This window comes from Haemorhous mexicanus, chromosome Z (assembly GCF_027477595.1).
Source record: "Haemorhous mexicanus isolate bHaeMex1 chromosome Z, bHaeMex1.pri, whole genome shotgun sequence".
Taxonomy (NCBI): Eukaryota; Metazoa; Chordata; class Aves; order Passeriformes; family Fringillidae; genus Haemorhous; species Haemorhous mexicanus.
In genome coordinates, this window is record NC_082381.1 from 42,883,314 (window position 1) to 42,909,688 (window position 26,375).

At 41.3% G+C, this 26,375-nt stretch overlaps 1 protein-coding gene across 2 annotated transcripts in view; it reads left to right on the plus strand.

The window, feature by feature from the left end:
• The first annotated feature begins 464 nt into the window (after positions 1–464).
• The window catches only part of RNF38 (ring finger protein 38), a 105,347-nt gene continuing 79,436 nt past the window's right edge, over positions 465–26,375 (plus strand). The window contains exon 1 of one of the 2 annotated variants that reach the window (XM_059836656.1): positions 465–1,738. In XM_059836656.1, the coding sequence (XP_059692639.1) occupies positions 1,213–1,738 (526 nt within the window). In that variant the 5' untranslated portion in view covers positions 465–1,212. Of the gene's footprint in view, positions 1,739–15,074; positions 15,128–26,375 lie in introns of those variants that run through there. The other variant, XM_059836657.1, reaches the window with a different exon arrangement.

Sequence of the window (26,375 nt, forward strand, 5' to 3'; positions counted from 1 at the left end):
CACAGCTTGGCACAGGAGAAGGCAGCACTGCTGTGATGTGCAAAATGAAACAAATTCTCTGTCCGTACATTTAGATCTCAGAGAATTACTGTTGTTCCACTCACGACAGGAAGCACAACCCTCTGGCTAGTAAATTTCGCTATGCATTTTCTTTGTTAATGCATGTGTCATTTTTCCCACTATTTCACCTTCTCTGAGAACGAAACCCGCTGGCCTCACTCCGCACACGCAGCTGCTTCTCCGCATCGCAGAGGCGCATGGACGCACGCAGAGGCATTTCCCTCACTTTCAGAGAAACTCTTAGCTGCGTCTTGGCTGCGTTCCTGGTGACTCCTCAAGCCAATGGATCTGCTAGAATGCTGTTCGTCTGACAACGAAACCGGCGTCACCGTGACAGCTCAAGGAAATCCCTGTCCTTAACCTATCCCTTTACCGACATCCTTGACTCTTTTGCATATACACCGGCAGGCGCGGTTGGTCCCTGAGAGAGATCGGTACTCACCGCCCCCGCTGACGCCCAGATGGGGCGGTCCCCGCTCCCTACACGTGCCTGTGGGGGCCGGCTCACCCGTCCATGGCAACCTTTGCCCCCTGCCTTGGGCCGTCGCCCCCGTCCGCGGAGCACCGTGCCGAATTGGGGCGGGGCGCGGAGCCGGACAGCGAGGGCGAAGGCCCGCAGCGGTGCCCTTATCCGCGGAGGCGGAACGCGGGACAGGGCGAGGATGGTTCCGGGCTCTGCGCGCAAGGACTGCTCGGGGACGGCTGCGGCCCGCCGGGGGTTCCGGCACGGACTCCGCTCCCGCTGTCCCGAGGGGGCACCGCCGCAGTGCGGGTTGGCCGCGCCTGTGCGCGCCCCGCGGGTCGTCACGCCCTGCGGCAGCGGTGCTGCGGGCGGTGAAAGGCCTTGGGGAGGCGCCGGACTGCTGGCGGGCCGCTGGGGCTAGAGGCAGGGAGGGAAGGAGGGAGGCAGGGAAGGAGGAAGCAGGCGGGGAGACTTCCTCCTCCTCCTCGGCTGCAGCAGTAAGCAGCTGCGCGGCTGGAGCGGCCGGCACGGCTGGGCACCGGCCCCCCCGCCCGGCGGTGGGCTGCGTCCCGGCCGGAGGCTCCCCACGCCGCCCATGCCACCCACGCGTCCCCGCTGGCGCTGACCGCTCCGCCGGTGGGGCTGCTCCTGGGGCGGCGGCCGCCGCCGGCCAGCCGGAGCGGGCAGCGATGCCGGTGGCCGCTCGCTCGGCAGCCCCCGGGGCGCAGCCCGACGCCAACTTCCATGCCCCTGCCCGCCAGCGGGATCGCGGCGTCGCTCCGCGCGGCGAGGAGAGCGGCAGCGAGCGGCACCTCCGTCAGGCCGGCGAGGCGGGCCGGCGCGGCAGATGGGTGGCTTCTTCCGCCGCCCCCTTCCTGCCTGCCTTCTCCTCCTCCCCTCCGCCGCCCCCCGCCTCCTCCGTTGCCTCCTCCCCCGCTGGTGGGGCCGCCGTCGCCGCCTCCACCTCCCCCTCGACTGCCTCCCTTCTCCCGGCACTCCCCCAGACCCGCGCCCGTGTCCGCTCCTGCTCCGGCTTCCCGGGACTCGCCATGAGCGGCGGTTCCGGTCGCTTACCGCCGCCCGCCGCCCTCTGCCCGCCGCCGCCCCTCCACGGGCCGAGCTTGCCGGAGGCGGGAGCGCGGAGCCAGGGCCGGGGCAGCCCCGCCGGGCACGGCGCACCCCGCGGCGCCCCGGGCTCCAGAGCCCCGCCACCAGGTGAGCGGGAGAGGGGCCCCGGGGGACTGGGAGCGGGTCCGGGCGTCCCCACCCCGGCTGGCAGCGCAGCCGGCCCGTAGGGCCGCGGAGTTGCCCTCCGCAGCGCCCGGGGTCCGTCCCGGGTGGGGGCCACAGGCGGGACGGGACGGGAGGGAGGGCAAACTCCCGCTGTTCTGAGCGCGGCGAGGCGAATCGCGGCGGCGGCTGGCGGCAGGCCATGTGTCGCCCGGCCGGCAGAGGAGTGCTTGGGGCCGCCTTTGAGCCGGTGCCCGGCGCGGCGATGGCTCTTTCCCCGACGGTCGGTCGGGATGCGGCGGTGCGAAGCGCGGGCAGCCCGCAGTGGTGGCGCTCGGGCGGGCGCCTCCGGCTGTCGCGGTGCTGCTGCCGGCGCTCCCCAGCCCCGCGCCCCTGCCCGCCGGTGCAGCTCCAGGGGTTGCGCTGTGCAGAGCACCGTGTGCGCTCGCCCTCCCGCCCGCGTCTTATCGCACTTTGATGTGTCCTGGGCAGCGCCGGGGCCTCGGTGGCTCTGCCGCCCTGCCTTACGCAGCGGCCGCCGGCCTCCCGCAGCCTGCTGGCTGAGCCCCGCTCCTGGAAGGATATTTGTGTGTGTGAGTGTGTGTGAGAGCGAGAGGGAGGGGGCGATGTGTCCGTGTCCGTGCCCGGAGCCAGGCTCCGCCCCTCGCAGCGGGCTGCCGGTAACTGCGGGAATTCACGGAGCACAGTGACCGGTTATACTAAGTTCTTTCGTGGTGCTCCAAAATGCTGTGATTGCAAGTCAGACTTTTGCCTTGTGAGACCCCTGTTGAGTGTCTTCGGGGCTCGCATCGTCAGTTCCACAGACGTGTTTTTGGATTTCCTCTTAGGAGCCGTTCCACAGCAGGGTCCCTCTGAGGAGCTGGTTGGTTTCGAACATGTGGTTCGTTCATCCTGAAGCTTCGATATTTTCAGGATTGTGGTCCTAACATATGGGTTGATGTGCTTGTTTATAGTCAAACACAAGAGCCGCTTCCAAGGCTGTGCTGGAGTTTCCCACATGCTTATATTTAAACGCGTGTCTGTGTGGTTTTGGGATCAGGGCCTTAGATGTTTTCCTAAGCTGTTCTTTGTGAATGGCAGCCAGAATTAAGTTGTTTATGCATATATGAAGTTACTAATTAGGAAGTGGTATGGGAGAAGGTCAGAAAACAAGACACTGTTCTTTGGGCCTGGAGGGTGAAGAAATGAGGTGTCTAATTAAGTCTTTTCTTAGAATGTATTTTTAGTGCTGCTTATGTCTTGGGCACTTAGTTGGATGTTTATACTGATAGAAATCTTGCTCTGAAATGAAGTAGAGTTTATAGACAAGCTCCTCTTGAAATTCGTGATTGACAACATAGTAAAGGATTACAGTGCAGAAAGTTGAGGGACAACTTGAATTTTTACCTTTGCATTGTATTATATAGTTCAAAAGCAGCTGTTGCTGTGTCCTGAAACCACAGAGTATATGGGGCAGATTAGTCTCTCCCAGGCCTTCAAAATGAAATATATTAGGAGAAAAATACTTTTCCAGTATACATTATTTGGAAATGGAGGTTTTGTCTGATGAAACTATGTTACAACCTTTTGTTTTAAATTGCATGGACATGGTGTAGATGATAACCTTATCTTAAAGCCTGATCTCAAAACCTGTCTTAATCTTCTTAAGCTCTTAGCAATCCTGTAGACAAATTGACCTAGTATGCTACTTTTGGGAGATAAAAGCTTTTGTATTTTCCATGATTTGTAAAGTCATGGTGGAGAAAATTGTGACCTTTACCATATAATATATTCATCACAGGCCTAGTATACAAAGACCTTAATGTTAGATTAAGGAATACTGGATTTTTTTTTCTTCAAAAAGGGGCTTTATTGGGGTTTGTTCTGAAGTTTTGGTATTCACTAGTACAGTTCCTGTGTTTAAAAGCCCTTAAAAGTCCTGTGTTTAATCGCAATTGCAATAGCCAGAATGATTTTGCTCAAAAGAGCTCTTGCAGACACCCAAATTGAAAGGTTAAGTTTTGCAGTATACTTAAATCACAGTAGCAGCTGAATGCTTGTTACTAGTCATTGTCTAAAAAATACATAAAACATTTTCAGATAGTATGATATGTGATTCATCCTATAGTTTTAAAATAGTGTCAATTTACAGACAAATCCAGGAGATTTATAGATTGGGAAAGGGGAGTGTCTGTTTCTTTGCTTGCTTTTCTCTGAAGGAAAAGACTCTTCATGAAAGTCTATTTTTTTTCAGTCAAATATTGGTCACCAGAGGAAAAAACAATAAACTAAACTCAGGCATCAGGGCCAAACTTGGACTGTTTTGCTGAACATCCTCTTAGCTGTAGTCTTAATCCTAATATATTAACTTTTGATAAAAACCTGTATTGTGATCTAATCTTCAGATGTCGAGGGGTAGTGAAATTGCTGTACTTTACATGCAAAGTTAGGAGAATGTTTGCTATGTCGTTTCTCCCAGCAGAAAAATGTGCAGTGATGCTTGGGGTCTCTTTTGGTGTTGTTTCTTTTGTGGCTTTTTCCAGTATGTGTCAACAGAATGGAACATCTCCATTCATGGCTGTCAAATGTGAAAAGATATTGGACTAGAAATGCTGATGATTCTTTACTTCATTTAGAAAATTGATCCTGATCTTAAAAGGCATTTCACTGTCCATAAAGTATTTTGCCTCCAGTGGGGTACCTGCATCTCCTTGGTAAAAAAAAGTAATTCACCTAGAGGAAAGATTGTCAGCTAGGAAAAGTGTGTCTGTAGTGGAAATTCTTAGGGGGTTTTTTTGTTTGTTTGTATATTTGTTTGTTTGGGTTTTGCCTTTTGTTAATTTGTTTTTTGTGTTTTAGGTTTGTATTGACATTATCATTTCTGGAAAGGAAAAATGGCTTTTGGAAGTTGTGCTGTATTTACACATGGTGTTATGTACATTACCAGCAAAAACAGCTTTTCTCTTAAACATCTTTGTTACTCATATCAGCCCTTTGGATGTCATCTGATGAACTCTACTAAGTCTACTTAATATTGCTTTTTCTTCTTCTGTTGTTAAGTCCTTAGTTAGTTTAGTTGTTTTTTAAGGTGCACACGAGGTTAAGTCCTATATTAAGAGGGGTAATGGAAGGTGCTTATTTTGGCAGATAACTGCGTTTGCAAAGTCTTTCAGTGTGGAGAAACTGAAACTTTGTTGAAAGGATTACTGCCAGTTTTCAAGCCTAGCTGATTCTAAGAATGTGAGGAGTTGGACTTCTTGTGAAGATTATATGAGGTGTCAGTTAAGTGCAGTAGAAAGCTGAATTATTAGTGATTCTGCTTAATTCTGAATATGCTGAGCAGTTGTACAAGAATTGTATGTTCATATTGACAATATAAATTTTTGTGCTTTTAGCAGTTGTGCACACTTATACCATCTCTGTGTGGTATTTGTGGTTTTGTTCTCAAACTGGAGAGCAGTTAATGTGGCTTTACAGTGAGAGTCATATTTAATTCTGGCATGCCTAGTGGTATATGCTAGTTTTTTTATTTATGACATGATGATGCCTTCACAGCTTTATAACCATATAAAATAAAGTGAGATGGAAAGACAGCTTCTTGGTAGGAACAAGTGAAGCATGTTCAGTATGTGGAGACTTCTCAAGAGTTACAATTGATTTTGATTGATTAAAAAAAAACCCCGAACAAATAACCCCCCCCCGCCCCACTGAAACCAGAAAGTATCATTAGAGCATCTCCATGTTAATTTGGTCAAAGTGTGATGTAAAGAAATGGCTTCATGCTACTTCTTGGTTAGAATTACCACAATATTGTAAATCTATTACTTTGCATGTTTGAACATATTCTATTTTGGACATGAGATTGCAATTACCTTTAGCATATCAGAATTGTTTATTATAATGCTGGTATGTTAGTTTTGCTCCTTTTGAATTATAAAGGAAGATAGGAGGCTATGCTTTTACATAAATTAGTTGTACTTTTTGAATAGATTATAGTAATTACAGATTTAATGTTTACGGACATATAATAAATGTTTGTTTCAAGAAGTTAGTTTTAAGAGATATGAATTGCATATTTATTTGGGAAATAAATACAAGCTTATTTCCTTAGCAATTATTTTCAGATAAGGTGCATTAATTTTAAGCCATGCTCTGTGACTATCACTTTTTAATTTTTATTTCACTTTTAACTTGTAGTATTTACAGAAACTGGAAATTATGATATTATGGCCTGAAATTGTTCTTTGGAGTTGCCTTTCAGGTGCCAGCATCAAGGCAGCTCAAGTGGATGCTAGCAAGTGTTGATATACTGCCATCCCCTGCCCCCAACATAAATATTTAAGGATAGAGACTAAAACAAATTTTTTTAAAGAAAATATAGAATATAAAATTAATATACAATTCTTTTGATTGTAGTTCAGGGAGTATGAACAAATTGATCCTTGTCTAATCTGGCATATTTTAGAAGTAAAATGTGCAAAGGCATGGAAATGAAAAATTCAGAATATTCTCTAAAGTACAAATTTCAGTTTAATAATAGCAAGAAGACCAGAGATATGTCTTTAATTTGGAAAAGCATGCTCTGCTTTGTAACATCTGCTTATGAAGTAATCTAAATTATCCTTTTGGTCTAAGTAATCAAAATACTGAGCTTGAGAAATACGTTTGCATTGTTACAGAAAGGTTAAAATGAAAAACTGCTTTAAAGAATACTAATGAGCATGATTGAGAACACTGTAAATTCTTGGAAAAGCTGTGTTCAATTAAAAAATAATGGTGGGGTTTGGAGTTTTTTCTTTGCCTTTTAATGTTTAGTTTTGCTGCTTATACAGCCCTTTTTTCACCCACAAATTATCTTGGCAAAATGAAATCCACATGCAGACAAAATCTCTTCAACCAATTTTTTTTTCCTTTTTTCTTCCCTGAGAAAGATAGGCTTTAAATCTTTTTCAGTGGATAGCTTTGCAGCTGTTTTGTTAGTTCTTGCACCCTAGGTATTTTAAATGATCTCGTATGGCATCTGCTTCATATTAGAAGTTCAAATGGAGATGTGTCATCTAAACATAAGGGTTGTCACTGTTAATGTGATGCAAGATGGGGATGGGTTAACAGGAAGGTACGGTACCAGAATAAGAGGGAATGTTACGAATTTTTCAGTGCCCTGATTTTGGGTGGAATAGAGTTAATTTTCTTCCTGGCAGGCACTTTGGGCATCAGTCAATGTGTGGTGAGGGATGGTATTGTGCATCACTTGTTTCTCCTGTTTTTTATTCCTGGGTCACCCCACCCCCTCAACTCCCTATTGTTTATAATTATAATACTATATCATTAATGTTGTTTTAGTATTTTATTTTATTTCAATTACTAAACTGGTCTTATCTCAGGATATGGGTTTTACATTTCCTGGTTCTCCGTCACATCCCACTGGCAAAGGGGGAGAGTGATGGAGAGCTGCTGCTGGCACCTAGTCAGGGTTAAATCATGGCACACTGAGAGCTCCCTTTATATTCATATTTCAATAAGATAGTGCTGCTTTTCCCCACCTTTGTTTTACTGCGTTTTGTTTGTTTTGTTATGTTATACCTTTTTTGGTGCCCTTTTTTTTTTTTTTTTTCTTGTTGCATTCTTCTATGCTTATTCTAAACCTTTCTTTTCTTGTTTGTGTATGTGGAGTACAGTGAGTGCTTGGTTGTTAGGATTACCTGCATAAAGAAAAGATCCTCCATTCTTGATAGGAAAAATAGTCCTGTTCTTGTGTTGTCATTGCTTAAAATAAAGCTTCCTTCAGGATGTTGCTTGAGGTGTAACGTAGGGCAAAGAATGCATATACTTCACTTAAGGAAAGATGCAGGATTTTTTTAAAATAGAAAGTCATAGGTATTTTCACAACTATTTTAAGCAAGCATGATATACAGTGTTTTCTGAGCTTCTGAAATGCATACACATGCTGCAAATGTTCATTCTAAAAACTCTCTTCTTTAGATTTTGTCAGTGGAGAGCCTGGCATCCCAGCTCTAAGCTCCTGAGTTGCTGTTCCCATTATCCCAGGCACTGTGTTTAGGTTGAGTCTCTGCATCATCCCTCTCGTGCAAGCCCTTTGCCACCACAGTGATGAAAACGTAACATCTGTTATCAGTCTCCGGGTGGGAAAGTGTGTCAAGGTGTTTCTCTAATGTCTTTTGTAATGACTGGGGTTCTGCGTCCAGACAAAAAAATCTGTGTTGCTTGCTGCATTGTCTGGCAGCTGGTGAGGTTTCTTGACCATGGGCTGTTATAATAACCAGTCTTCACTGTAGTATTTCAAAGCTTACATCTCTAAGCATTTGGGCTTGGTCACTAGCTTCTAGGACAATCCCAAATAGGAAATTAAAATAATAAAGGAAACGTACTCTAGCATTTCAATTACAAAAAACAAATGAAACCCAAACTCCCCCAAACAACAACAGGAAGATAATTCCAGCAAAATAACCCTCTGAAAAACTTAGTCTTTAACTGAATTTCTGTTCTTGTGTGTAAGGTACATACAACTGTAGCACAAGGGTGTGCAGCCAGTATCAGTAAAGAATATTGCTTAAACTGTTAGAGGCTGTTTATGATTGTTTCTGATATCCCTTATGAATAGTGGAATTGCATTTTGTCCTGTAATACTACCAATCTCTACTTCCAAAAAAAAGTTATTTGTGCTTGTGCACATTTTTCTGGAGGGAGGGTACAAGGAAGGTAGTGATGTTATAAGTTTTCTGCCAGCCTGTGGAGGAGTAAAGTATAAATTCTGTGAATCTTATTAAAATACTTCATAATCTGCATGCCTGGAGAATTCCCTGTTAGGAACACTCCCCTTAAATAGTCTAAAAATTGCTAAAAACCATTCACTGTATTTGTTTGCAAGACTTCTAGTTGTGCAAGAGCCCAAGGAATGGCTATTAAACCATGAAGTATGTCTAGAAACATAAGCTGTGTGTATAGAACAGTTGAGTCTGTCAGAGAAGACTTGCAACAACTCCTGTGCCGTTTGATTGAATCTGCACAACGGAACAGCAACATATACTTTGGAAACTTTTGCTGCCTGTTTTTTTACCACAGCCGAGAGTTATCTCCACTTTATCTTTTGCTGCTTGGCACCTAAAGTATATTCAGGTTCCGGAGTAAAAATATTGGAGATTTATGTTTACTCTCTGCTTGGGTTCTTGCTCTGTGAAGTTTTGGCTTTTAGGCACATGGATACTTCTGCTTTCATTAAGAGCCTGTGCAAATGTTTGTGGGATCTGGATTGTGGTGGATTTTTTTCTTCCTACCTACAAGTCAACAGTCTAAAGTGATTTTTTGAATTTCCATTAAAAATGTGTTTATCTGCTTTTTTAGTGTACAGGCTCTCTGTATATATCTTTTCCATGGCATCCATATTTTCCTGTTTATAAGTTGAAATGGCCCAAAGCCAAGCAGAGTAAGCAGTAGTTTTTGGAAAGAATTATCATGCAGATTTAGTAGTAGGATATTGAGCCTTTTGGCACAGAAACCCTGTGAGTCTGTAAACATTGTGGTTTGTGTGTGTTTTTGAGCAAGTTTACATAAAGTGTTTATGATATGATCTGAAAATCACTTTTACAGCTTATTTTGGAGGTTGGGTACAGGTTAGACTTCTGAGCTCTTTCAGAAATGCATTTTGATTTTTGGAGGCTTGGAAGTGAAAGCTTTTAGCCACCAGTATGACAAGTGTGTCCTGGTTTTATCATGGAAAACAAAGTGTCTTCAAATGTAAGAAATATGTGATTATGCTTGTAAAGAAGAGCAAACTGAGGTACACACTGCAGGGACATATTTCAAATCAAGATGTATTTGATGTTGTTCGTCACAAGGGCCTGTTGAGTTGGAAAAAGTGAATAAGATAGAAAAATACTCTTTTCTGTATTAAAACTTAATTTAATTTTTATAATGCTGTCAGTCTCTTGTGCCCATAGATTATTGATTCTGCTTTTATGCACTGAGATACCAAAAAATATTACTAATGAAGAATTTGGACATTGAGGAAAAATAACTTAAAGGATTTGTTACATTTTGGCAGCGTTTTATTTTATGAGGCATTCTGAGCATGAAGGATTAGGGAAAAGCTATGAAAGTAGTAAATATGGTAAAAATTATTGGGTGGGTAGCGCCCATTTAAGGGTAGCAGCTCCTGACCTAGTGGAGCTCGCTTGCTCAAGGGCAGAAGGCTGATGTAGGGGCTGTAGCATGGGACCTGTGAGGAGAGGTAAAGAGCACTAGGATTGACCTCTTCAGCACGGCTGAAGAGATGGCCCAGGTGATCCTGACTGAGAGATCCCAATGGCCTCTGTTCTCCTCTTATGGCAGATGAAGAAAAGATAATGACAGACTTTTGCATGCTGGTAAGGCGAGTCACTGGGAATAGGGCTCAGGCAGAAATACCTAAATATCTGGCAGATAATTTTATGAAGAATCTTTCTTCACTCTGAAGCAGAGAACTGTGGACATTATGGACCTTACAACTTTGGAGAGATTCAGAACTTTGCCAGATAAGGCACTGATCTAAATTGGCCTGGTCTGAGCAGGGGGATTGAATTATCAGATATTCAGCAGTCTTTTGCAGCCTGAAAAACTTTTTGTTACTGTATAACGAGCATGTTATCTTTAGCCTGCGGATGCCTGCTTCAGGCATTGCAAGTAGAGAAGGAACAGCAGTTTGGGACTGGTTTAGTTGAACACGGTCAGAAGTGATGGTGAGAACTCAGTTTGCTTCGGCACACAAGTGTCACTTCAGTCTTGTGAGACTACTTTTTTTCCAACCTTGATTTTTTCACATGCTTCCTCCCCACACACGCAAAAGTGCCTTTTATTATGGGTATTTAATGTAGAAATGCTTTTTGGTAAAGCATCAGTAGCTGTTTGTATTTAAAGCAGAGCTACACTTCTGCCTCCCATCCCTTCTTCCTAACTTACTTGCTGGTTTACGTGCAAACAGTCTGTTTTCATCTGACAGACTAAAGTGTGCACTTCAGTTTTTATTTTTCAGTCCTAGAAGTGTAGGCAATTCTGGGTCCTGTCTTTCCTGGTACACTCTCAGAAAGTGCCAGGTAAATTAATTGAGAGATGTGATCAGCAATGAGAGTGATTTTTTCCCAAGCTTGGACGGTATGTAAAAAAATATAAGAATATATTCACTGATGTATTCTTATACTTTTTTGTTAGTCTTTACCAAACCAGTTTTTGTAATATGATGACTCTCCTAGTGTATACGTTTTCTATAGTATTTTTAAGGGAGAATGGTACAGACAAGAATTTAGTCAAAAATATAAAATATGAACACAGCAAAAAGTAAGAAAAGAATGAAAAACCATGGTATATTACCTCCTCAGGCTGCCTTCCCATGCAAAAGTGAAATGGGCATTCTTAAGTAAAGCTGCCATACTTGTTCCCTTAGTCCTGTTTCTCTGTAAATAGCTTCAAATTTGAGGGAGGCTTTTTCAAAAAAACTTCTAGTAAATCACTGGTTGAGTACCAGATAAATTAGTCTGCTCTCTCAAGCAAACAGCTTGAAGAGATCTGATGCAGTTTTGTCTGACTTATTGATCTGTGGACACAGGTAGTTGTTGGGCAGTTAGTATTTTGCTTCCAAACAGTTGCAGTGTATGGTCTCTCTGACAGGGACACAGGAAATAAAGGAGGATCTTGAGAGCTTGGGAAACCAAAGGAATTACAGGGAATGGGAATTGTAAGGTTTTGGGGGCAAAATGTTTTACTGTGGGAGAGAACATAAAAGTAGATAACAAAATTCCACTAACACAGATTTTCATTATTTCTGATGTTCATGTAACAACTGATTTCTTTTCAGGATCACTCTTAAAACATCTGTGCCATAAAAGAGAATTTTCAAAGCAAGTGAGTTGCTCATATTGTTATGGACTTGTTTACTGTAAATTAACTGAAGCATCATCTGTATCTGTTGTTTATGGGCTGTGTGGAGGCTGTGTGGCAGGGTGGGTAGTGAGGATGCCAGAGTGTTCTGGAGTTATCGAGTCTTCGGGTAGGTTGGGGCAAAAGTGGTTTAGAGCATTTTAAAACAAAGAGTAGTGTAATTTGTTTCATTTATTATTCTGTAGCATTACATTTCTGCATTACATCAAGTTTTTATTTGCTGTCAGGTATTTTTTGAATGCTACATTTTTTGTTTGCGACTGATGCCATAGAGAGGTAGCTGTTTATAGTAACTTAGTTCCTCTGCACCTTTGTGTTTCTCCATTTCCTGCTGGTTTAGCCCCTTGGGGTTTTTTGGTCTCAAGTAGCAAGAGAGGAAAAGAAGTAGTCTTATGGTTTGGATTAGAAAGCAAAACATAGGAGATCATTCTACCACTGTAAAATGCTGTAAGAGAGCTTCGTTTTCAAGGCACCAGATCTAGTTGTGGCCTTTTATGTCTCTATGGATTTTCAAAATAGGGTTGATTGTCCAGAAAAGAGATACCTGAATGATTACCACCTGGAGTGGCAATTAATTTTAATTTTGATCTTCTAAAGATCCTAAATTTACCCAATTTGAAGAAGAAATGTTGTATAAGGTTTATTGCATCTCTTTAAGAGGAAGGTCTAGCATAAACATGAAAAATCTTAAGCTCTCTATAGAGAGCAGTAGGTGAAAATACTTTAATACTGGTTGGTATAGTTGGTATGACTGTTGTTGACTATCTGCATACTGACATGCTTTGATATTTATTATGCAGTATCTTTGGAGTTATTGCTTAGGGGATTACCTGTGCTGGAAGGTTATGCTGTGCTAACTCAGTCAGTATAGCTGAAGGGGCAAGGACTGTTTTCTCAGACATAAAAGGGACTTTGAAATGCTCATTCTGGGAGAGTTTGTCCTATTTTGAGAAACAAGGTAACTCATCAATATGACCATTTTGGTCTTATAATGCCATTGTTCTTGAGTTGTAGACACAGTGCATCTGGAGAATTGTCGCTAACAAATATATTTATGTGTTCTCTTATGTAGACCACCAGCTTCAAATTTCAAGTTCCTAATAGCTATGTATGGTACTGAAAATAAATTTTCAGCCATGGTGGGGCCTATGAGGTGCCTCTTTGGAGTGTGGGTGTCAGCTGCCTCTTCCTTGCAGTCAGTCCATGTGATGAATTGAAAAGGTGATTTCCTATAAAATGTTTGTGGTTTAAGCCTTTGCCTTACTTGCTGTCTTGGGTTTGCTGCTCCTTGTGTTTAAAAACTTTGTGCACCCCTCAGCTCATTTGAGTAGTCATGCTGGAACATCCTGAATCGTTCATATGGCTGTCTAGGCATTTTCCTTGTTTTGCTACCTCCCAGGCGGATTTTTCAAAGTGCAGTCAAAAATCTTTGGTAGGCTGAATTGCACCTCTTGCAGATAATTATGTTCAGCATTTTTGTGACCACTGAAGCTTTTTATGTTATCATTGGAGCAGTGACATCAAAAGGGGAGAGCTATCACAAAGTCTTAAGAGAGGGGAGACCAGGACATGTGGTCACTTATTGTCTAGGGCTGCCCAGAGTGCTCAATGGAAAATACAGCTAGCAGGCTGAGGGTGAAGAATCATGTCCCGGGAGACACATTTCTGGGATTCACCAGTGGTTCTCAGCTCTGGTAAACAAAATGCTGCCTTGATTCAACTGCTTGGATTCCTTGTGAGGATTTTAAATGAACTGCAAAACTGGGCTGAGAACTTTCTTTTTATGGTGTTACCAAGGAACACTTTTGCACGTGAAGCCAGCTGCTGTTGTTACGAATGTATTACTTAAAAAAGAAAGGGAAGTAGACTTTGGTTGTTGTATATATTTAAAATAAATGTGGCAGTCTGATCTCTGGTTTTTCTGAACTTGCGGAATTTTTCTCTGGCTGTAGCATATTTTGTTTTGGAAATACTTGGGCAGTGAGTGCTTACATTCTAAATTTACTCACCCAAGCGCTGCAGATGTTGCTTTCCAGAAAGCATTGTGAAACAGAGCAGATGGAGGCAGGTTTTGAGGAGCAGATTTGCTCTATTGCCTTCGGAAGTGTAGACATAATTCTCAGCATCAACCACAAATAGTCATGCTTCATCTTTGCAAATCAAGTATCATTAGTTAATGTCTGATCTACTGGTCTATGTTGATTTCACTCTTTATGCCAGTGTTTAACATGTCATGTGCTATTGCACTCTGAAATGTCTATTTGTAAAGAGAAGGGCAAGAGAAGTTCTTCCAGAAGTCCAGTGGCTGATCTTCATTACTATAGAGAGGCTATTAGAAATCTTTGTTTTGCTTTGAAACACAGAAGCTGTTGAAATGGAAAAGGGTAGTGTGCTGAAACAAAAAATTGATATATCTCAAGTCACAATTGCAGTCTCCTTTACATATATATTTCTGTTGACTATTCTCTGTTTTTCCACTGGCTATTGCTTTCATTAACATTCTGGTGATGTTAAAGAAGGCTTGAGAGTTCAAAACTGGTGAATGAGATGACTGATGTTAAATCCAGTGTCTTAAGTTCTAACCTTTTTTCTTTTGACATGCATACTTAGAGTTTGTTTGCTTCTAGAGACAAACAGCAAATGCATATGGAAATGCACACAGATGGACGCACAAACTTAGATACTTCATATATATAAACAGTCATCTCTGTATCTCTTAAAAATATCTGCCGTTTGGCAGTGGCCACTGTCCTCTACTTCTGATTGCCTCAGTGCATTAGGTAAGGTATAAAAAAAAGGTTTGCTGAAACTGGCTCTATGGTTTCCTAGAATTATGTGTGTTGACTGCATTGTAAACTTACAGGGATTTTTTTGTGAAACTTGTCTACAGTATGCAGTATGCAGTAGTATAGCTAATGATTTGCTGTTGGGACTGGGTGACCCAGCTACTTTGAAATTTCTCTTCCAGTTCTGTATGCTGCTTACTTAGATCTTGTCTGCAGCTGAAATATGCTTAAAAGAAAACTGGACTATATATCTTTAAATCTGTGTATATACTTTTTGTGTAAATGTGGGAGCCCTGTGTTCTGGACTGGAGAGAGCTATGCCTTCTTTGAGAGCAACAGTGCTAGTTTGTTCAGTTGTATAAAAATACTGGTGATAATCCCCACCGAAAGAAGTTAGTCTCCTAAAATGACCTGCATATAACTGCAGTAACTTGTCCACTTTCTCAAAATTTTCATGTCAAAGGGGTATTTTGGCTGCTAAGCTGCTAGACAAACAACTGAAAACTGCTGAGCTATGTGGATATGTCACAGGTATTGGCTGACATGCATCTGTGTTGCTGCTTTTGCTTTCAGATGTTACCATGAGTATCAGTTGGAGCACAAGGAGCTATGGTAGTAGGAGTGTTTGGGAGAGCTGGGTCTTGTTTACTTGAGAAAGGTAAGAGTGTGACGGGGTTGTGGGAATTCCTGATGGAATAGAATGAGAATGGGTGATAACTAGCCAGGCGAGATCACCCAGCAATGAGATGCTTTACCTTACTAAGTCAAAGAGGATATCATAAGCTGAGAATGGGCAACTACAGAGAAGGAAATACTAAATCCACATTGCCTCTGTAGCATGTTACTGAATTAGGACATATGAAGCAAATTCCAGAGTATAGTTCACTTGTGCAGAACATACAAGACAATATGGAAACTAGAGTAAAATTCAGTGGAGAAAGGAGGTTATGTTGTGATGAATAACTTTGAAAACAAGGTGCCCACCAAAGCCACTCTAATCACTCACCTTCCTTATCTGGATGGTTCAGCAAGTATGGTCACAGCAAACCAGACTTGGTTCAGAGAAATTAATTTAATTAACTGCCAGTGAGAAGCCAGAGGAGGTTAATGAGAAATAAATACAAACTTTAAAACATCTTTCACCCACCCCTCCCTTCTTCCTAGGTTCAACTTTAGCTTCAGATTGCTCTTCTCTTCCATCTGAGTGGCTCAGGAAAATGGGGGATGGGGGCTGTGGTCAGTTTATCACACTTGTCTCTGCTGTTCCTCCCTCCTCACATTCTTTCTGTGAGGTCCCTCCCAACTTTTCTAACATGAGTCCTTCCCATGGGCTGCAGTTCTTCATGAACTGCCCTAGTATGTCTTCCAGCATGGTTACAGCCTCCTTCAGGTACCTGCTCAGGTGTGGAGTCCTCTGTGGGCTGCAAGTGATCTCTGCTGCACTATGGACCTCAGTGGGCTGCAGTGGGATAGCCTGCCTCATCATAGTCTTCAGCAGAGGCTGCAGAAGAATTTCTGCTCCAGTGCCTGGAACAGAATTTTCACTGACCTTGAGGTCTACTTTGCTGCTGTTGTGCAGCAGTTTGTCCTCTTTTTAATTAGAGATGCAGTCACTGTCACTGATGGGCTTGGCCTTGGCCACTGGTGGTTCTGTTTTGGAGCTGGCTGCAGTGGCTCTTGTACATTGAGGAAGCTTCTGGCATCAACTGACAGAGGTTACCCCTGTAGCCAGCCACCAAAACCTTGCCACAGAAGATGGTCTGAAAAAAATCTCAAATTATCCACAAAGTATCCCGTGCAGACAAATATTGCCTGCATGTGTGTGTTATCTGACCTTTGGCTACGCAAAGATTTTGATGTCATGATTTTGTCACAGCTCCAAGACGGTTGCTTGAAGAAGGAAACACAACGTTTTTCCATAGGGTGTTCTGGTGCAAAATGAGTTGTATGATGAACTGGGTGAAAAAGCTAATGCAGGGAAGTAGAATGAATTCAGCATGTTGTATTTTCTGGTTTGTGATTGCTTATGACTTAAACAGTTTGCTGCCTAGAAAAGTTCTACAGCTGAAAAGGCTAATGTAGTTGGCCCTAAAGGCAGGTTTTCCTGGGTTTCACATCCTACCTTGCATTTAAAATTGAAAGTGAACTGCATTGCAGCCATTATATTGAAAAAGGAAGTATAAATACACAGAAGGAGCTAGATAAAGGCTATGAATCCTACTAGATTACTTGTCAGAAATAAAGATGCTCTTTGTACTTTTAAGTTTGCCATTGGGGAGAGGTCTGGAATTATTTAAAAAATAAAATAATGAAATGCCAATTGAAATGCTAAACCACGGCATTTTGATGTAGATAGATATTCGTGTATCATGTCTTTTGCTTAGCTTTTTTGGGATTTCAAATTTTTTGCTTAACCTTGGAGGCTTTCAGAAAACTGTTGGGAGCTTTACATTGTTGTTTATGTGTGGGGTTTTGTTTGTTTGTTTTTTTGGTGTGTCTGTGTGTTGGTTCCTCCCACCCCCCCCCCATCAGAGAGAAAGCAACTGCAGAACTAACAAATCTGTAGAAATAATCCGGCTATATAATGGAATGGAAACAGTAGTGTTCAGACTAATCTGTGATTTTCAGTAAAATCTACTTATGACTGACCTGCTGCTTTGCCATTTGATTGAAATTTCTGCACTTTTTCTGTTGTCTTTGTAAATCTGGTACCTAGATTTTTGAGCGTTTTTGCATCTTTTAGGTGGATTATGTCTATCTAATACACATCTTCTGGTAAAATGTCAGTGGCTATGATGTTCAGAGTAAACTTCAGAAAGCAGTCACATCCATCACAAGAACGGAGGGAGCTTTGATAACATATTTTCATGTAAGGACAGAGGTCAGCAAGGTTGTTGACAGGAATAGAGAGTAATAAACTTTACTCAGCAGTGAAACCATGTTTCTGGAAGAGTGCATGGATTTATGAGTAAGGAGAAAAGGGAAATGACTTCTGTCCTAGTGCTTGTAAGGAAGTGCTCCTTTCCAAGTAGCACTTTGTTTGCTTACCAAGGAAAAACTGATATTTGAAAGCATCAGCTGATGTTGCTGTAGCTGACCCATCTTGTATTTTGTACTGTGGTGAAAATGTGCCCATTTCTAGCCTTTCCAAAGTGATCCAAGACATCTGTATTGTTTGAAGAAAATTTTCTGATTTGCGTTTGAAGGGATCAGTTTTTCACTGGAATGAGTAAGTATGGGGCCTTTTCAGAAGCTCTTTGGTAGATTTTCCCTCTGTGAACCTTTCACTGTGATGATGCACAGTCTCTTTGAAGAGCACCATCTGAATCCATTGCTGGAAGTGCTTCAGTGTTTCCTTTTATTGAGTGTTGATACTGTGGACCTTTGGGACAAAACAAAGAAAAAAGATGAAATAAAGACATGTGCGAGAGCTGGTTTGGTTTGTGGCTGTTTCTGAGTGCTAGGTTGGCACTGGGTACTTAAGGGAGATAAGGACAGCCATGGCCTTTTCAGAGTTCATAAAGCATTTGACTTGTGCATTTATGTTTTCTCTGCTTCACATCACAAAGCTTTGAATCAGGCATCTACCCTTTTTTTAGCTATGAAGAGTCAATATAAGGAATATCCCAAAAACTGTGTTTCTAGGGTAATAGCTTCATGTATTCTTAAGGTGCAGCTAGGAATAACAGAAGAAGCTGCACATTACCACCTGGCTTCTGACCACCATACTCCTAAAATGAATGAACGAACTGCTGCAATTTAACACTAGCAGTAGGTGTTAACTGAGGTAAGCCACTTGTCCAGGTTCAGTGGATGTTCTTACATATCAACAGTACGTAGGAAATCTGGAAGTATTTCCCTCATTGATAGTGCTTCTCTAACATGGGATCAAGAAAATAAAGCAAAGAGATTGCAACCACCTTTTTTCTGCCTGTAGTAACTTCCAGGTGGTATTTGTTTCCTCCTTTTGTCATCCATTGTACTGATTGCAATCCATTTTGATACTCTTTAAAGGGCTACTAGGATATACACAGCAAAGGAGTGCTCTGTAAAAGTAAATAAGTAGTGATTTTTTTAATTTTTGGCTCTTTAAAAAATTCACCATGTGGTAATAGTGACAGAGATAGCATCAGTGAGGAAGGTACCTATACTTGGGAACTTAGGAGGAAGAGAAAAAGAGATTAAACTTCTTTTTTTCAGGAAGAAAAGTATTTTTTCTGTTGAGTACAGTTCTACAGTAGTGTAAAGTGAATGAAAAATTTCACACGCACAAAGGCCTGAATGTGCAGATATTTCTTTGAACTTTACCTTCATTTATGTGATTCAAATTGTTCATGAATTAAAGACAATAGGTTATGCACTCTGTAGCTGCAGTTTTGAGTAATCCTCACAAATCAGGGGACTGAAGCTACAGACCTCTCAAATTGAGCTGCTGATCCTTCCTGCCTGACCCCAAATAATATTGCAAAGCATAAGCTTGCAGGCTGGTAAATGTCAGCCTCAGCTGCTGAATGTAATTTTTACCTGACTCTGCTGTATGGTTTGCTCATGTAGCCCCAGTGCTTTCCCTTTTACAGTAATAGGACAGGGTTGTTGCTTTTTGTCTGGTGCTTGATATGCACAAGCAGATATGATGTAAACCATGTACAAGGCATATAATGAGTATTAGACAGCTTTTCTTTCATATCAAGTGAAAAGCAGAAAACCTGAATTGCCCTTATCACCCAGAAGCATGTTATCATTTCACAGAAATTTATTAACCCTGACATACGGAGCTAATGGTTTGACTGCATGTCAGACCCAGATGAACTGTTCATTAAAAGCATTTTTGCATCACAGTTATTTTCAACTTATTCATTCTCATAAGCGTTATAGTATGGGTGACATTTTTGGAGAGAAACAATTTCCTGTAAAAACTTAGCGAGTTTCCCATAGTAGGGTGTTGCTTCTGTTATGAAAATAATGTAGGCACATTGGCAGTTAGACAAGTGAGGATTTGTGTCTAGAAATCCAGAGCATAGCTTAGTCATTTGATTCTGGGAGAAATAACATTAAATGGTTTATTGAGGCAAACTACTGATACTTTAATTATATAATCTGAATTGTGCTTTTCTCTCTCAAAGTGTCTCTTGAAAGAAGATCTGGACCTAGGTCTATTAGGAGCACTAAGCAAGGCTTTCAGTCTTTCTGAGAGATTATATTGAGAGCACTTACTTTAGTTGCTGCTCTGTGCTGGGCTCTCTTGAAAGCATATTTTGAAGATGTTATAACATCCCACTATTAGAAGAAGTGGAAGTCTTCTAGTATTAGACAGGTTGAGCTTGTGTCTGGAGGAGCTCTCTCCAGTTCCATTTTTCCCACTGTTAAGTCTTGGCCACACATACCCCTGTTTATTTCCTTGATACTCAGATCCTTATTCCTAATAGTATATCCCTGTGTTACAGCTTTTCTTACCATCCATCACCTCTGGGTGTCTTGAGGAAGAAGAGAAACAAAACCATAATTTCCTCCAGAAATTCTTCTCTTTTGACTTCTGTAGCCCTAGTTTTATCTGCTATTCTTCCCTCTGATTTCAGTTTCCAGGTACCTGAGCCCAGAAGAGTCTGTCATGTGCTAAGTGGTGAGCAATCTAAAGAAATTCAGCCTTCCCTCAGTGTTTGTGTACTGCTAGAAATTGACAGCTGACGCTTGGTCATGTTCCAGGAAAATCATAGGGTTGGTATTGGGCTTCTGAACCAGGAAACAACATGGCATGCTTTTTTCTTCATGGTGCAGAATCCTTTTACTTACATTTCTGTTGCGCTTAAAGAGGCTGTGTTTTGCAAAGTGCTGCAAACAGATGGTGCAGAAAAGAAAAACTGTAATCAAGCAGACTACTTTCAGAGTGAGGAGAAAGTGTTATGTAGATTTTATCTGACCTGGGATCAGGAATGGTCTTTTGCTGTGTTCAGGCACTTGCTAGTCTTACAGGGAACTACTAGGGCTGTGAATAACTGCCTGTCCTCCATAACCACACAATGTCTATTAATGGGTTTCTTCTCCTGAAAAGGACTGCTGACAGTCCTGTTGGTGGTGCCCTGTTCAGTCTTGCAGCTTTACTAATACCACTCAAAAGAACTGAAGAGTTTTCCAAAACCTGGAACCCGTTTACAGCTGGTCTTAGAAGTCTGGAGGGGAATGTTTTTAAAAGGTGAACAGTGGTTTTGGAGGAAATTGTTCTTGTTTCGTCAGATACCAGCTAGTCATAAGCTAGTATCTGACAAATACAAGCCAATTGTACCTGCCTCATCATGTTACCAAGCTTCAGGAAGTCCTGGTCAGGGACGTCCAGAGGGGGAAGTTCTACCAGGCATATTGTGTTCAGTGGGCTGACTTTTTTTGAGGCACGGTTAGTGTTCTTCATCAACGTTCTTTTTGGCAGTATTATACTCACTCAAGCAATTTAAAAGCTGAAGAGTCCAGGTCTGTGTACTGTTCTTGCTTTTCCCACACCCATCTATATAATCAGTGTTCTCTGACTAATTACAGAATTCTTAAGAATGCAGTTATCAAGGTATTGGAAAACCCTGAGGTATTTTTCAGTTTTGTTCTGTAGTCTTAAGGGGACTACAGAAGGGTAGAAGGCAAAAGGAAGGTTTTGGTCCACAACTGTAGCTGGAATGATCTTTCTCCTTGCATGGATTCTTTTGTAGTTACTGGCACTGAATTTCATCAGTCACTTTATTTGCTCCTCCCTTACTGTTGTTAAATACTGTCATAATTCTGTTGTATATTTTTCTTCCATTTGACCCTAGGTTGTACCTGTTGCTGATTTTAATAGACTAGGAAATGAGGATTGCTTTGAAATGGATTGCTTTGAAACTTTGAAGGCCTTGTCCATTAATTACAGAACCATATTAGACAGATGAGGATAAACACTCCTTACACTCCTAACATTCCTAAACACAATTCTGCCCACATTTAATCAAGCATATTTGCCTGTCTGTGGAACTGGCTGGGTCATGCCTTACTGAACTGGCAGCGTGCTGCTCTGCTTTCTTCTGAATACAGCATGTCCTGAGGATATTCTGGAAATGTGGAGGCTGTGCCCTGGCAATGGGAACAAAGGTTGCACAGAGTAACTCCCTCTGATTTCAATCATGATTTTGTCTTCTTGCTCCTGCTTTCATCTCCTTGAAGGTATTTTTTGGCCCTCTCCCTGCTTTTACTTATGAAGTTACTTAAATGATTTTCCCTCTTTAAAATGATAAGTAACTGGGTCAACAGCCTTGATTTTTAATTGCTATGAATAATTAGGAAGCTTTTATAGTAACCTATCACTGCTTCTTCAAGATGACTTAGTGAATCTCCTGATCTCTCCTTCCTCTGCTTTCTGGGAATGTGTTCGCTCCACATTCCACTCCTGGGATTGCCTTTTTTTCCATATCATTCCTAAGAGATATCTAAATAGAAAATCTTGCTGATAAGCCAGAGTGTACAAAGCTGTAATTGCACTAGAGTGGGGTGGAGTTTGGAAGATCTTACAAAACCCCCACAAATCTAGTGGTTTTTTTAAGGAATGCTTCCAGCTGTTTATTGTATTCCAATTTGAGATCGTGTTTTTGCACCTGCTTGAGAAGTCTGGGCTCTGTCCACTAGCTAAATCAACTTGTTGCTTCCTTGAAATTAGTAGTACCAAAAAGTATGCCTCATGTCTGCTTTGTTTGTGTTCTAATCAGTGAACAAAACGTATGTGAATTACACTGCAGGGTAAATAACTAAATTTCTTAAGTAAGATTTGAGCAATGCAATTGAGGAAAACATATCCTGAATATAACTGACTAGTAGTACTATTACTACTACTGTTAGTTATTAGTAGTACTACTAGTAGTTATTAATACTACTAACTGGTAGTAGTACACCTAGGACAGTCTCCCTGTTCTTAGAAGTTTGTGTTTCAGAAGCAAAGTGAACTATGTTGTGAAAATGTTCCTATGTTATATACGTATAACGTAAATATATTGACTTCTCATTGAGGTAGTGTCACAAAAGAAGAATGGACTAAGCTCATATGGGCTTTTGCAGTAGTCCAACTGCTGGAGGCAGTATTTATATCTTGCATCTGCAGTTCAGCTGGTGGGAAGAGAAAAGGCAAAAGGATTCACCGTAGGGAGTTGCTGTACTTCATGTGCCAGCCATGTTCTTCATGTTTTCCAAATAAGCTTTGATTGGAGTTCTAAGCTTTCTGATACATAACATCTGCTTGCTGTCCAACTTAAGAAACGAGTAAATATTTGAGTCTTCTGATGGATGAGGAAGCTGAAGTGTTGTCTCTGGTTAGCATTAGCACTTCCAATTAGAAAGAAGTCTTTGGTAAGATGTACATTGTCATTAGCATGCTAGTTGGTCTAGATTATTAGCCAGCTAGACATTTAACTTCATGTTGTCAGTCGTATTATTTGGCAACATGCCTCAGGTACAAAGGAGGATGAGTGAAATAAATTTTTAAAACTACTGCAGTGAGAGAAATGAATGTTTTGATATTTCTGTACTAAGATATAGCAGATCTAAGCATAGAAGCAAAGAATTGTTGCACATTTGGCGTTAAGAGAGTAGGAAAATGATCGGTTAAAGCAATTACGTGTGATGCTGAACCATGCGTGCCTAAAGGATGAGCTTCCAAGAGTACTTAAAAAACTTGTGTTGTGTGGTTTAATTTCAGCTACAGCCATGAAAACGTAGGATAACTTTCCTGTTTCTACATTCTGAGTTAGAAAAGATTGTTTAATGATCACAGTTCAGCTCCTCAGTATTCAGGCAGCTACCTGAAGTTTTTCCACTGCTGTTTTTCTCCTATGAGCAATGCATGCAGCTTCTTGTCCCTGTAAAGTCTTAAGTTTTAAAAAATCTTCTGTATACTAGGGAATGGCAGGTTAAATATTCTGATGTGTGATTATTCCAAAAATTACTGTGATATTTGTTATGTAATTTTGAACAATATACTTCTATGATCTCTGTTTCATGTGAGATACACTTAGTGCTTTTTGCAGTTTTTCCTGTGTCAAAGCTCCTTCTGGGTAATTTCTTTTAGAAGTTTTGCAAAATTGCCCTTCTTAACTTATATTATCCCCCTTGACCTTTTGCCTTCTCTTTCAGCGTGTCTTTCCTGTAGTCTTCAGAGACATTCTTCCTTGTCTGATCACTGACTTTCATACTGTTATGTAAACTCATAACTTCATATTTTTAGGCTTAAGTGTTGTGTCTTTTAGTTACCTCTTCTCTAAGTTAAAACATACTGGCCTTTTTATGAACTCTTCATGTCCTGATTATTCTTGCTCCATGCCACTGTGCTGTCTTCTGGCTTTGAGTGTAACCTTTGATTCTTGCTTCTCTGCATCTGCCTCCTTTACAAAGTCAGCTCTCCTGTAATCTTCACACCTCAGTCACTGAAAGCTGGGGAAGAAGAGAAATATATTAATGTGGAACTAAAATATGTTGTAAGTGTGTTGCTGCTACCAGCTTACTCCCTTCTAACCTTTTAAGCCTTGCTCTGACATCACCTTTGTAGCCTCCTAGTGAATATGGTAAGCTGTTGCCCTCAGCTAGCCTAGCTTAAGGTAGCAGACTTTGTGTAGCATAGGTATGCTGCGCTGAACACTAAGCAAATAACCCGTTACAAAAACAAGTGGTCGTCCCAGTACCTTGATAATTAGCTTCATTAAGTGTACAGTTTTTTCATGTAGGGAGTGATTCAGAAAGCATATTAATTCTGGAAAGATTGTACAATTGGGTTCTTTGTGTTCATTTCTGTATCAAATATCACCTGGAGGGTAAAAGACTGTCCTGACTGTAAGCAAAATTCACATTGTACTTCAAATTTTTTCCTCATTTTGCCTAGTAATAAACAGTGAAGGCCAGGTCTCTGTTGCTTATGTGTCACCTCACAACAAAGTTTTGACAGTATGAACTAGCAATCAGTATGTGCAATAAATAGCACTCGACTCCCTTCTTTGAGCAGTGCTGAAACTTATCTTTTGTCTTCTCTCAGCATATGGTATCTTCAGGTTTTCTCTTTGAAGTTAATCAGACTTTTAAGTTCACAAGAAACAGAATCTTTGATGCTAGAGTCCACCAGTACATGTAGTTGGTTATTTGGAAGAGAAGCATTTTTCTTCAAAAAACTTAATTTGCTTATATCCAGTAGTTAGTCCTTGGTTTTGATCAGTGTATTGTATTACAGCTTTTTCAGATAAGAGCACAGACAGTGAACAGGTTGTAATGAATTTCCTTAATATGAATAAAACGTGCCATGGGCTTTATTGCTTTGCTGTAAGAGCATTTGGATAAGTGTGTAAATTCTATGTTTGCAATAATTACAGCTTTGGCACTACATTCAATTTGTTTTGTAGTCAGGTATGTAGGGTCCTCTACTTGGTAACTGTGCTGCTCTTACTTAAACTTCACCGAAAACAGCAAGCTGAAAAAAGGGAGCATTTTGTGGAAAGCTTTTAAAAGGTTTTCAGGTTCTAATGAAGTATTGCTGTTCAGGGTTTGTAGCTGTTCCTATTTCTTGTCACATACATACCAGAATTAATTGATTGTGCTTTGTTAAAATGGTGGATTTAGAACTTTTACTCAGCTAGTTTCTCCCAAATGATGCCTTTTTTAGGAGGAAGAAAGAGTTAGGGCATGGTTATTTCTAGTTCTTGCATTGAACTTTTCTAAGTTAGCTTTTAAATTGAGCATGTTTTCTAAATTCATGGCTTTTGATTGTCTGAATGTGTGTAGTTGGGGAGCTAACTGTTCTTCTACTGTATGTTTCTTTTCCTCTGGTATACTACCTCCTACTGAGGATAAAAATGCCTTTTTCTATTTTGATGTTGCAACTGAGAAGGTTGCAAATGCACATTGAAAAATAAAAATAAGAATGGGTGGGTTTTCTTCCTTGTTCTCCAAAAAGGCAGAGAGCAGTATGATTTTATAATTTCATTTTCTTTGGCCTCAATATATTCTTGCCCGAAATCAAGTAGATAATATATTATGTCTTGCATCCTCATTTGTGGGTTGCATGCTATCTGGAGAAGTGGCCAAAACAGCTGAGTTTAAAGGAAAAAGTAGTAGCTGTGTTCCCTTCTGTTATGACAGCTCTGGTTGTGGGATTGAGGATTAGAGGCAGTGAGCACAAACTGAAACATAGGAGCTTCCTTCTGAACATTAGGAAATGGAGAGTGGGACTTCACTTTGGCACAAGTTGCCCAGGGGGATTTTGGAGTCTTCCATGTTGGAGATCTCATCTGGACATTGTGCTGAGCAACCTGCTCTGGGTAGTCCAGCCTGAGCAAGGAGGCTGGACAGGATGACTGCCTCCAGCAGTCCCTTCCATTTCCAACCTCAGCTATTCTGTGATTCTGTGATTCTTTGTCTTTTTCACAGCAGACTTGTTTCCATAGTAATCAGCAATGATGGCAGATTATTTCTTCCACATTAAAAAAGCTGTCAACATTTTTCTCTGAAGCATGAAATGGGAGGTTCCTACCTCCGAAAAGTGTTATCTTTGTTCCAGAAGTGCTTCCTTTTCCAATACTTAGAAGTGACTTTTGAGGCCTTTGAAATGAAAACATTTTACTAGAAATTGATTTATACTAACTTCAGAAGGTAAAAATCAAATATTTGTTAAGTTTCAGTTGTGGGCTGTAGATGAAAGTCAGTTTAGGTAGAGTATCCGAGCTTCTGTTTTGGAGAAGGCATCTTCCCATAGTAAACTCTTTGGAGGAGAGGGACACCTGAAGCAAGTACATATTTATGCTAAAGCATTTGTACCATAGTAATATATTTGGCAATTTAAACTTATGTCAACTCTTGCACTAATTTTGAATTTAAATAAGAATTGGCAGCTTTTTAGAGACCAGAAGTACTGTTTTCTGACT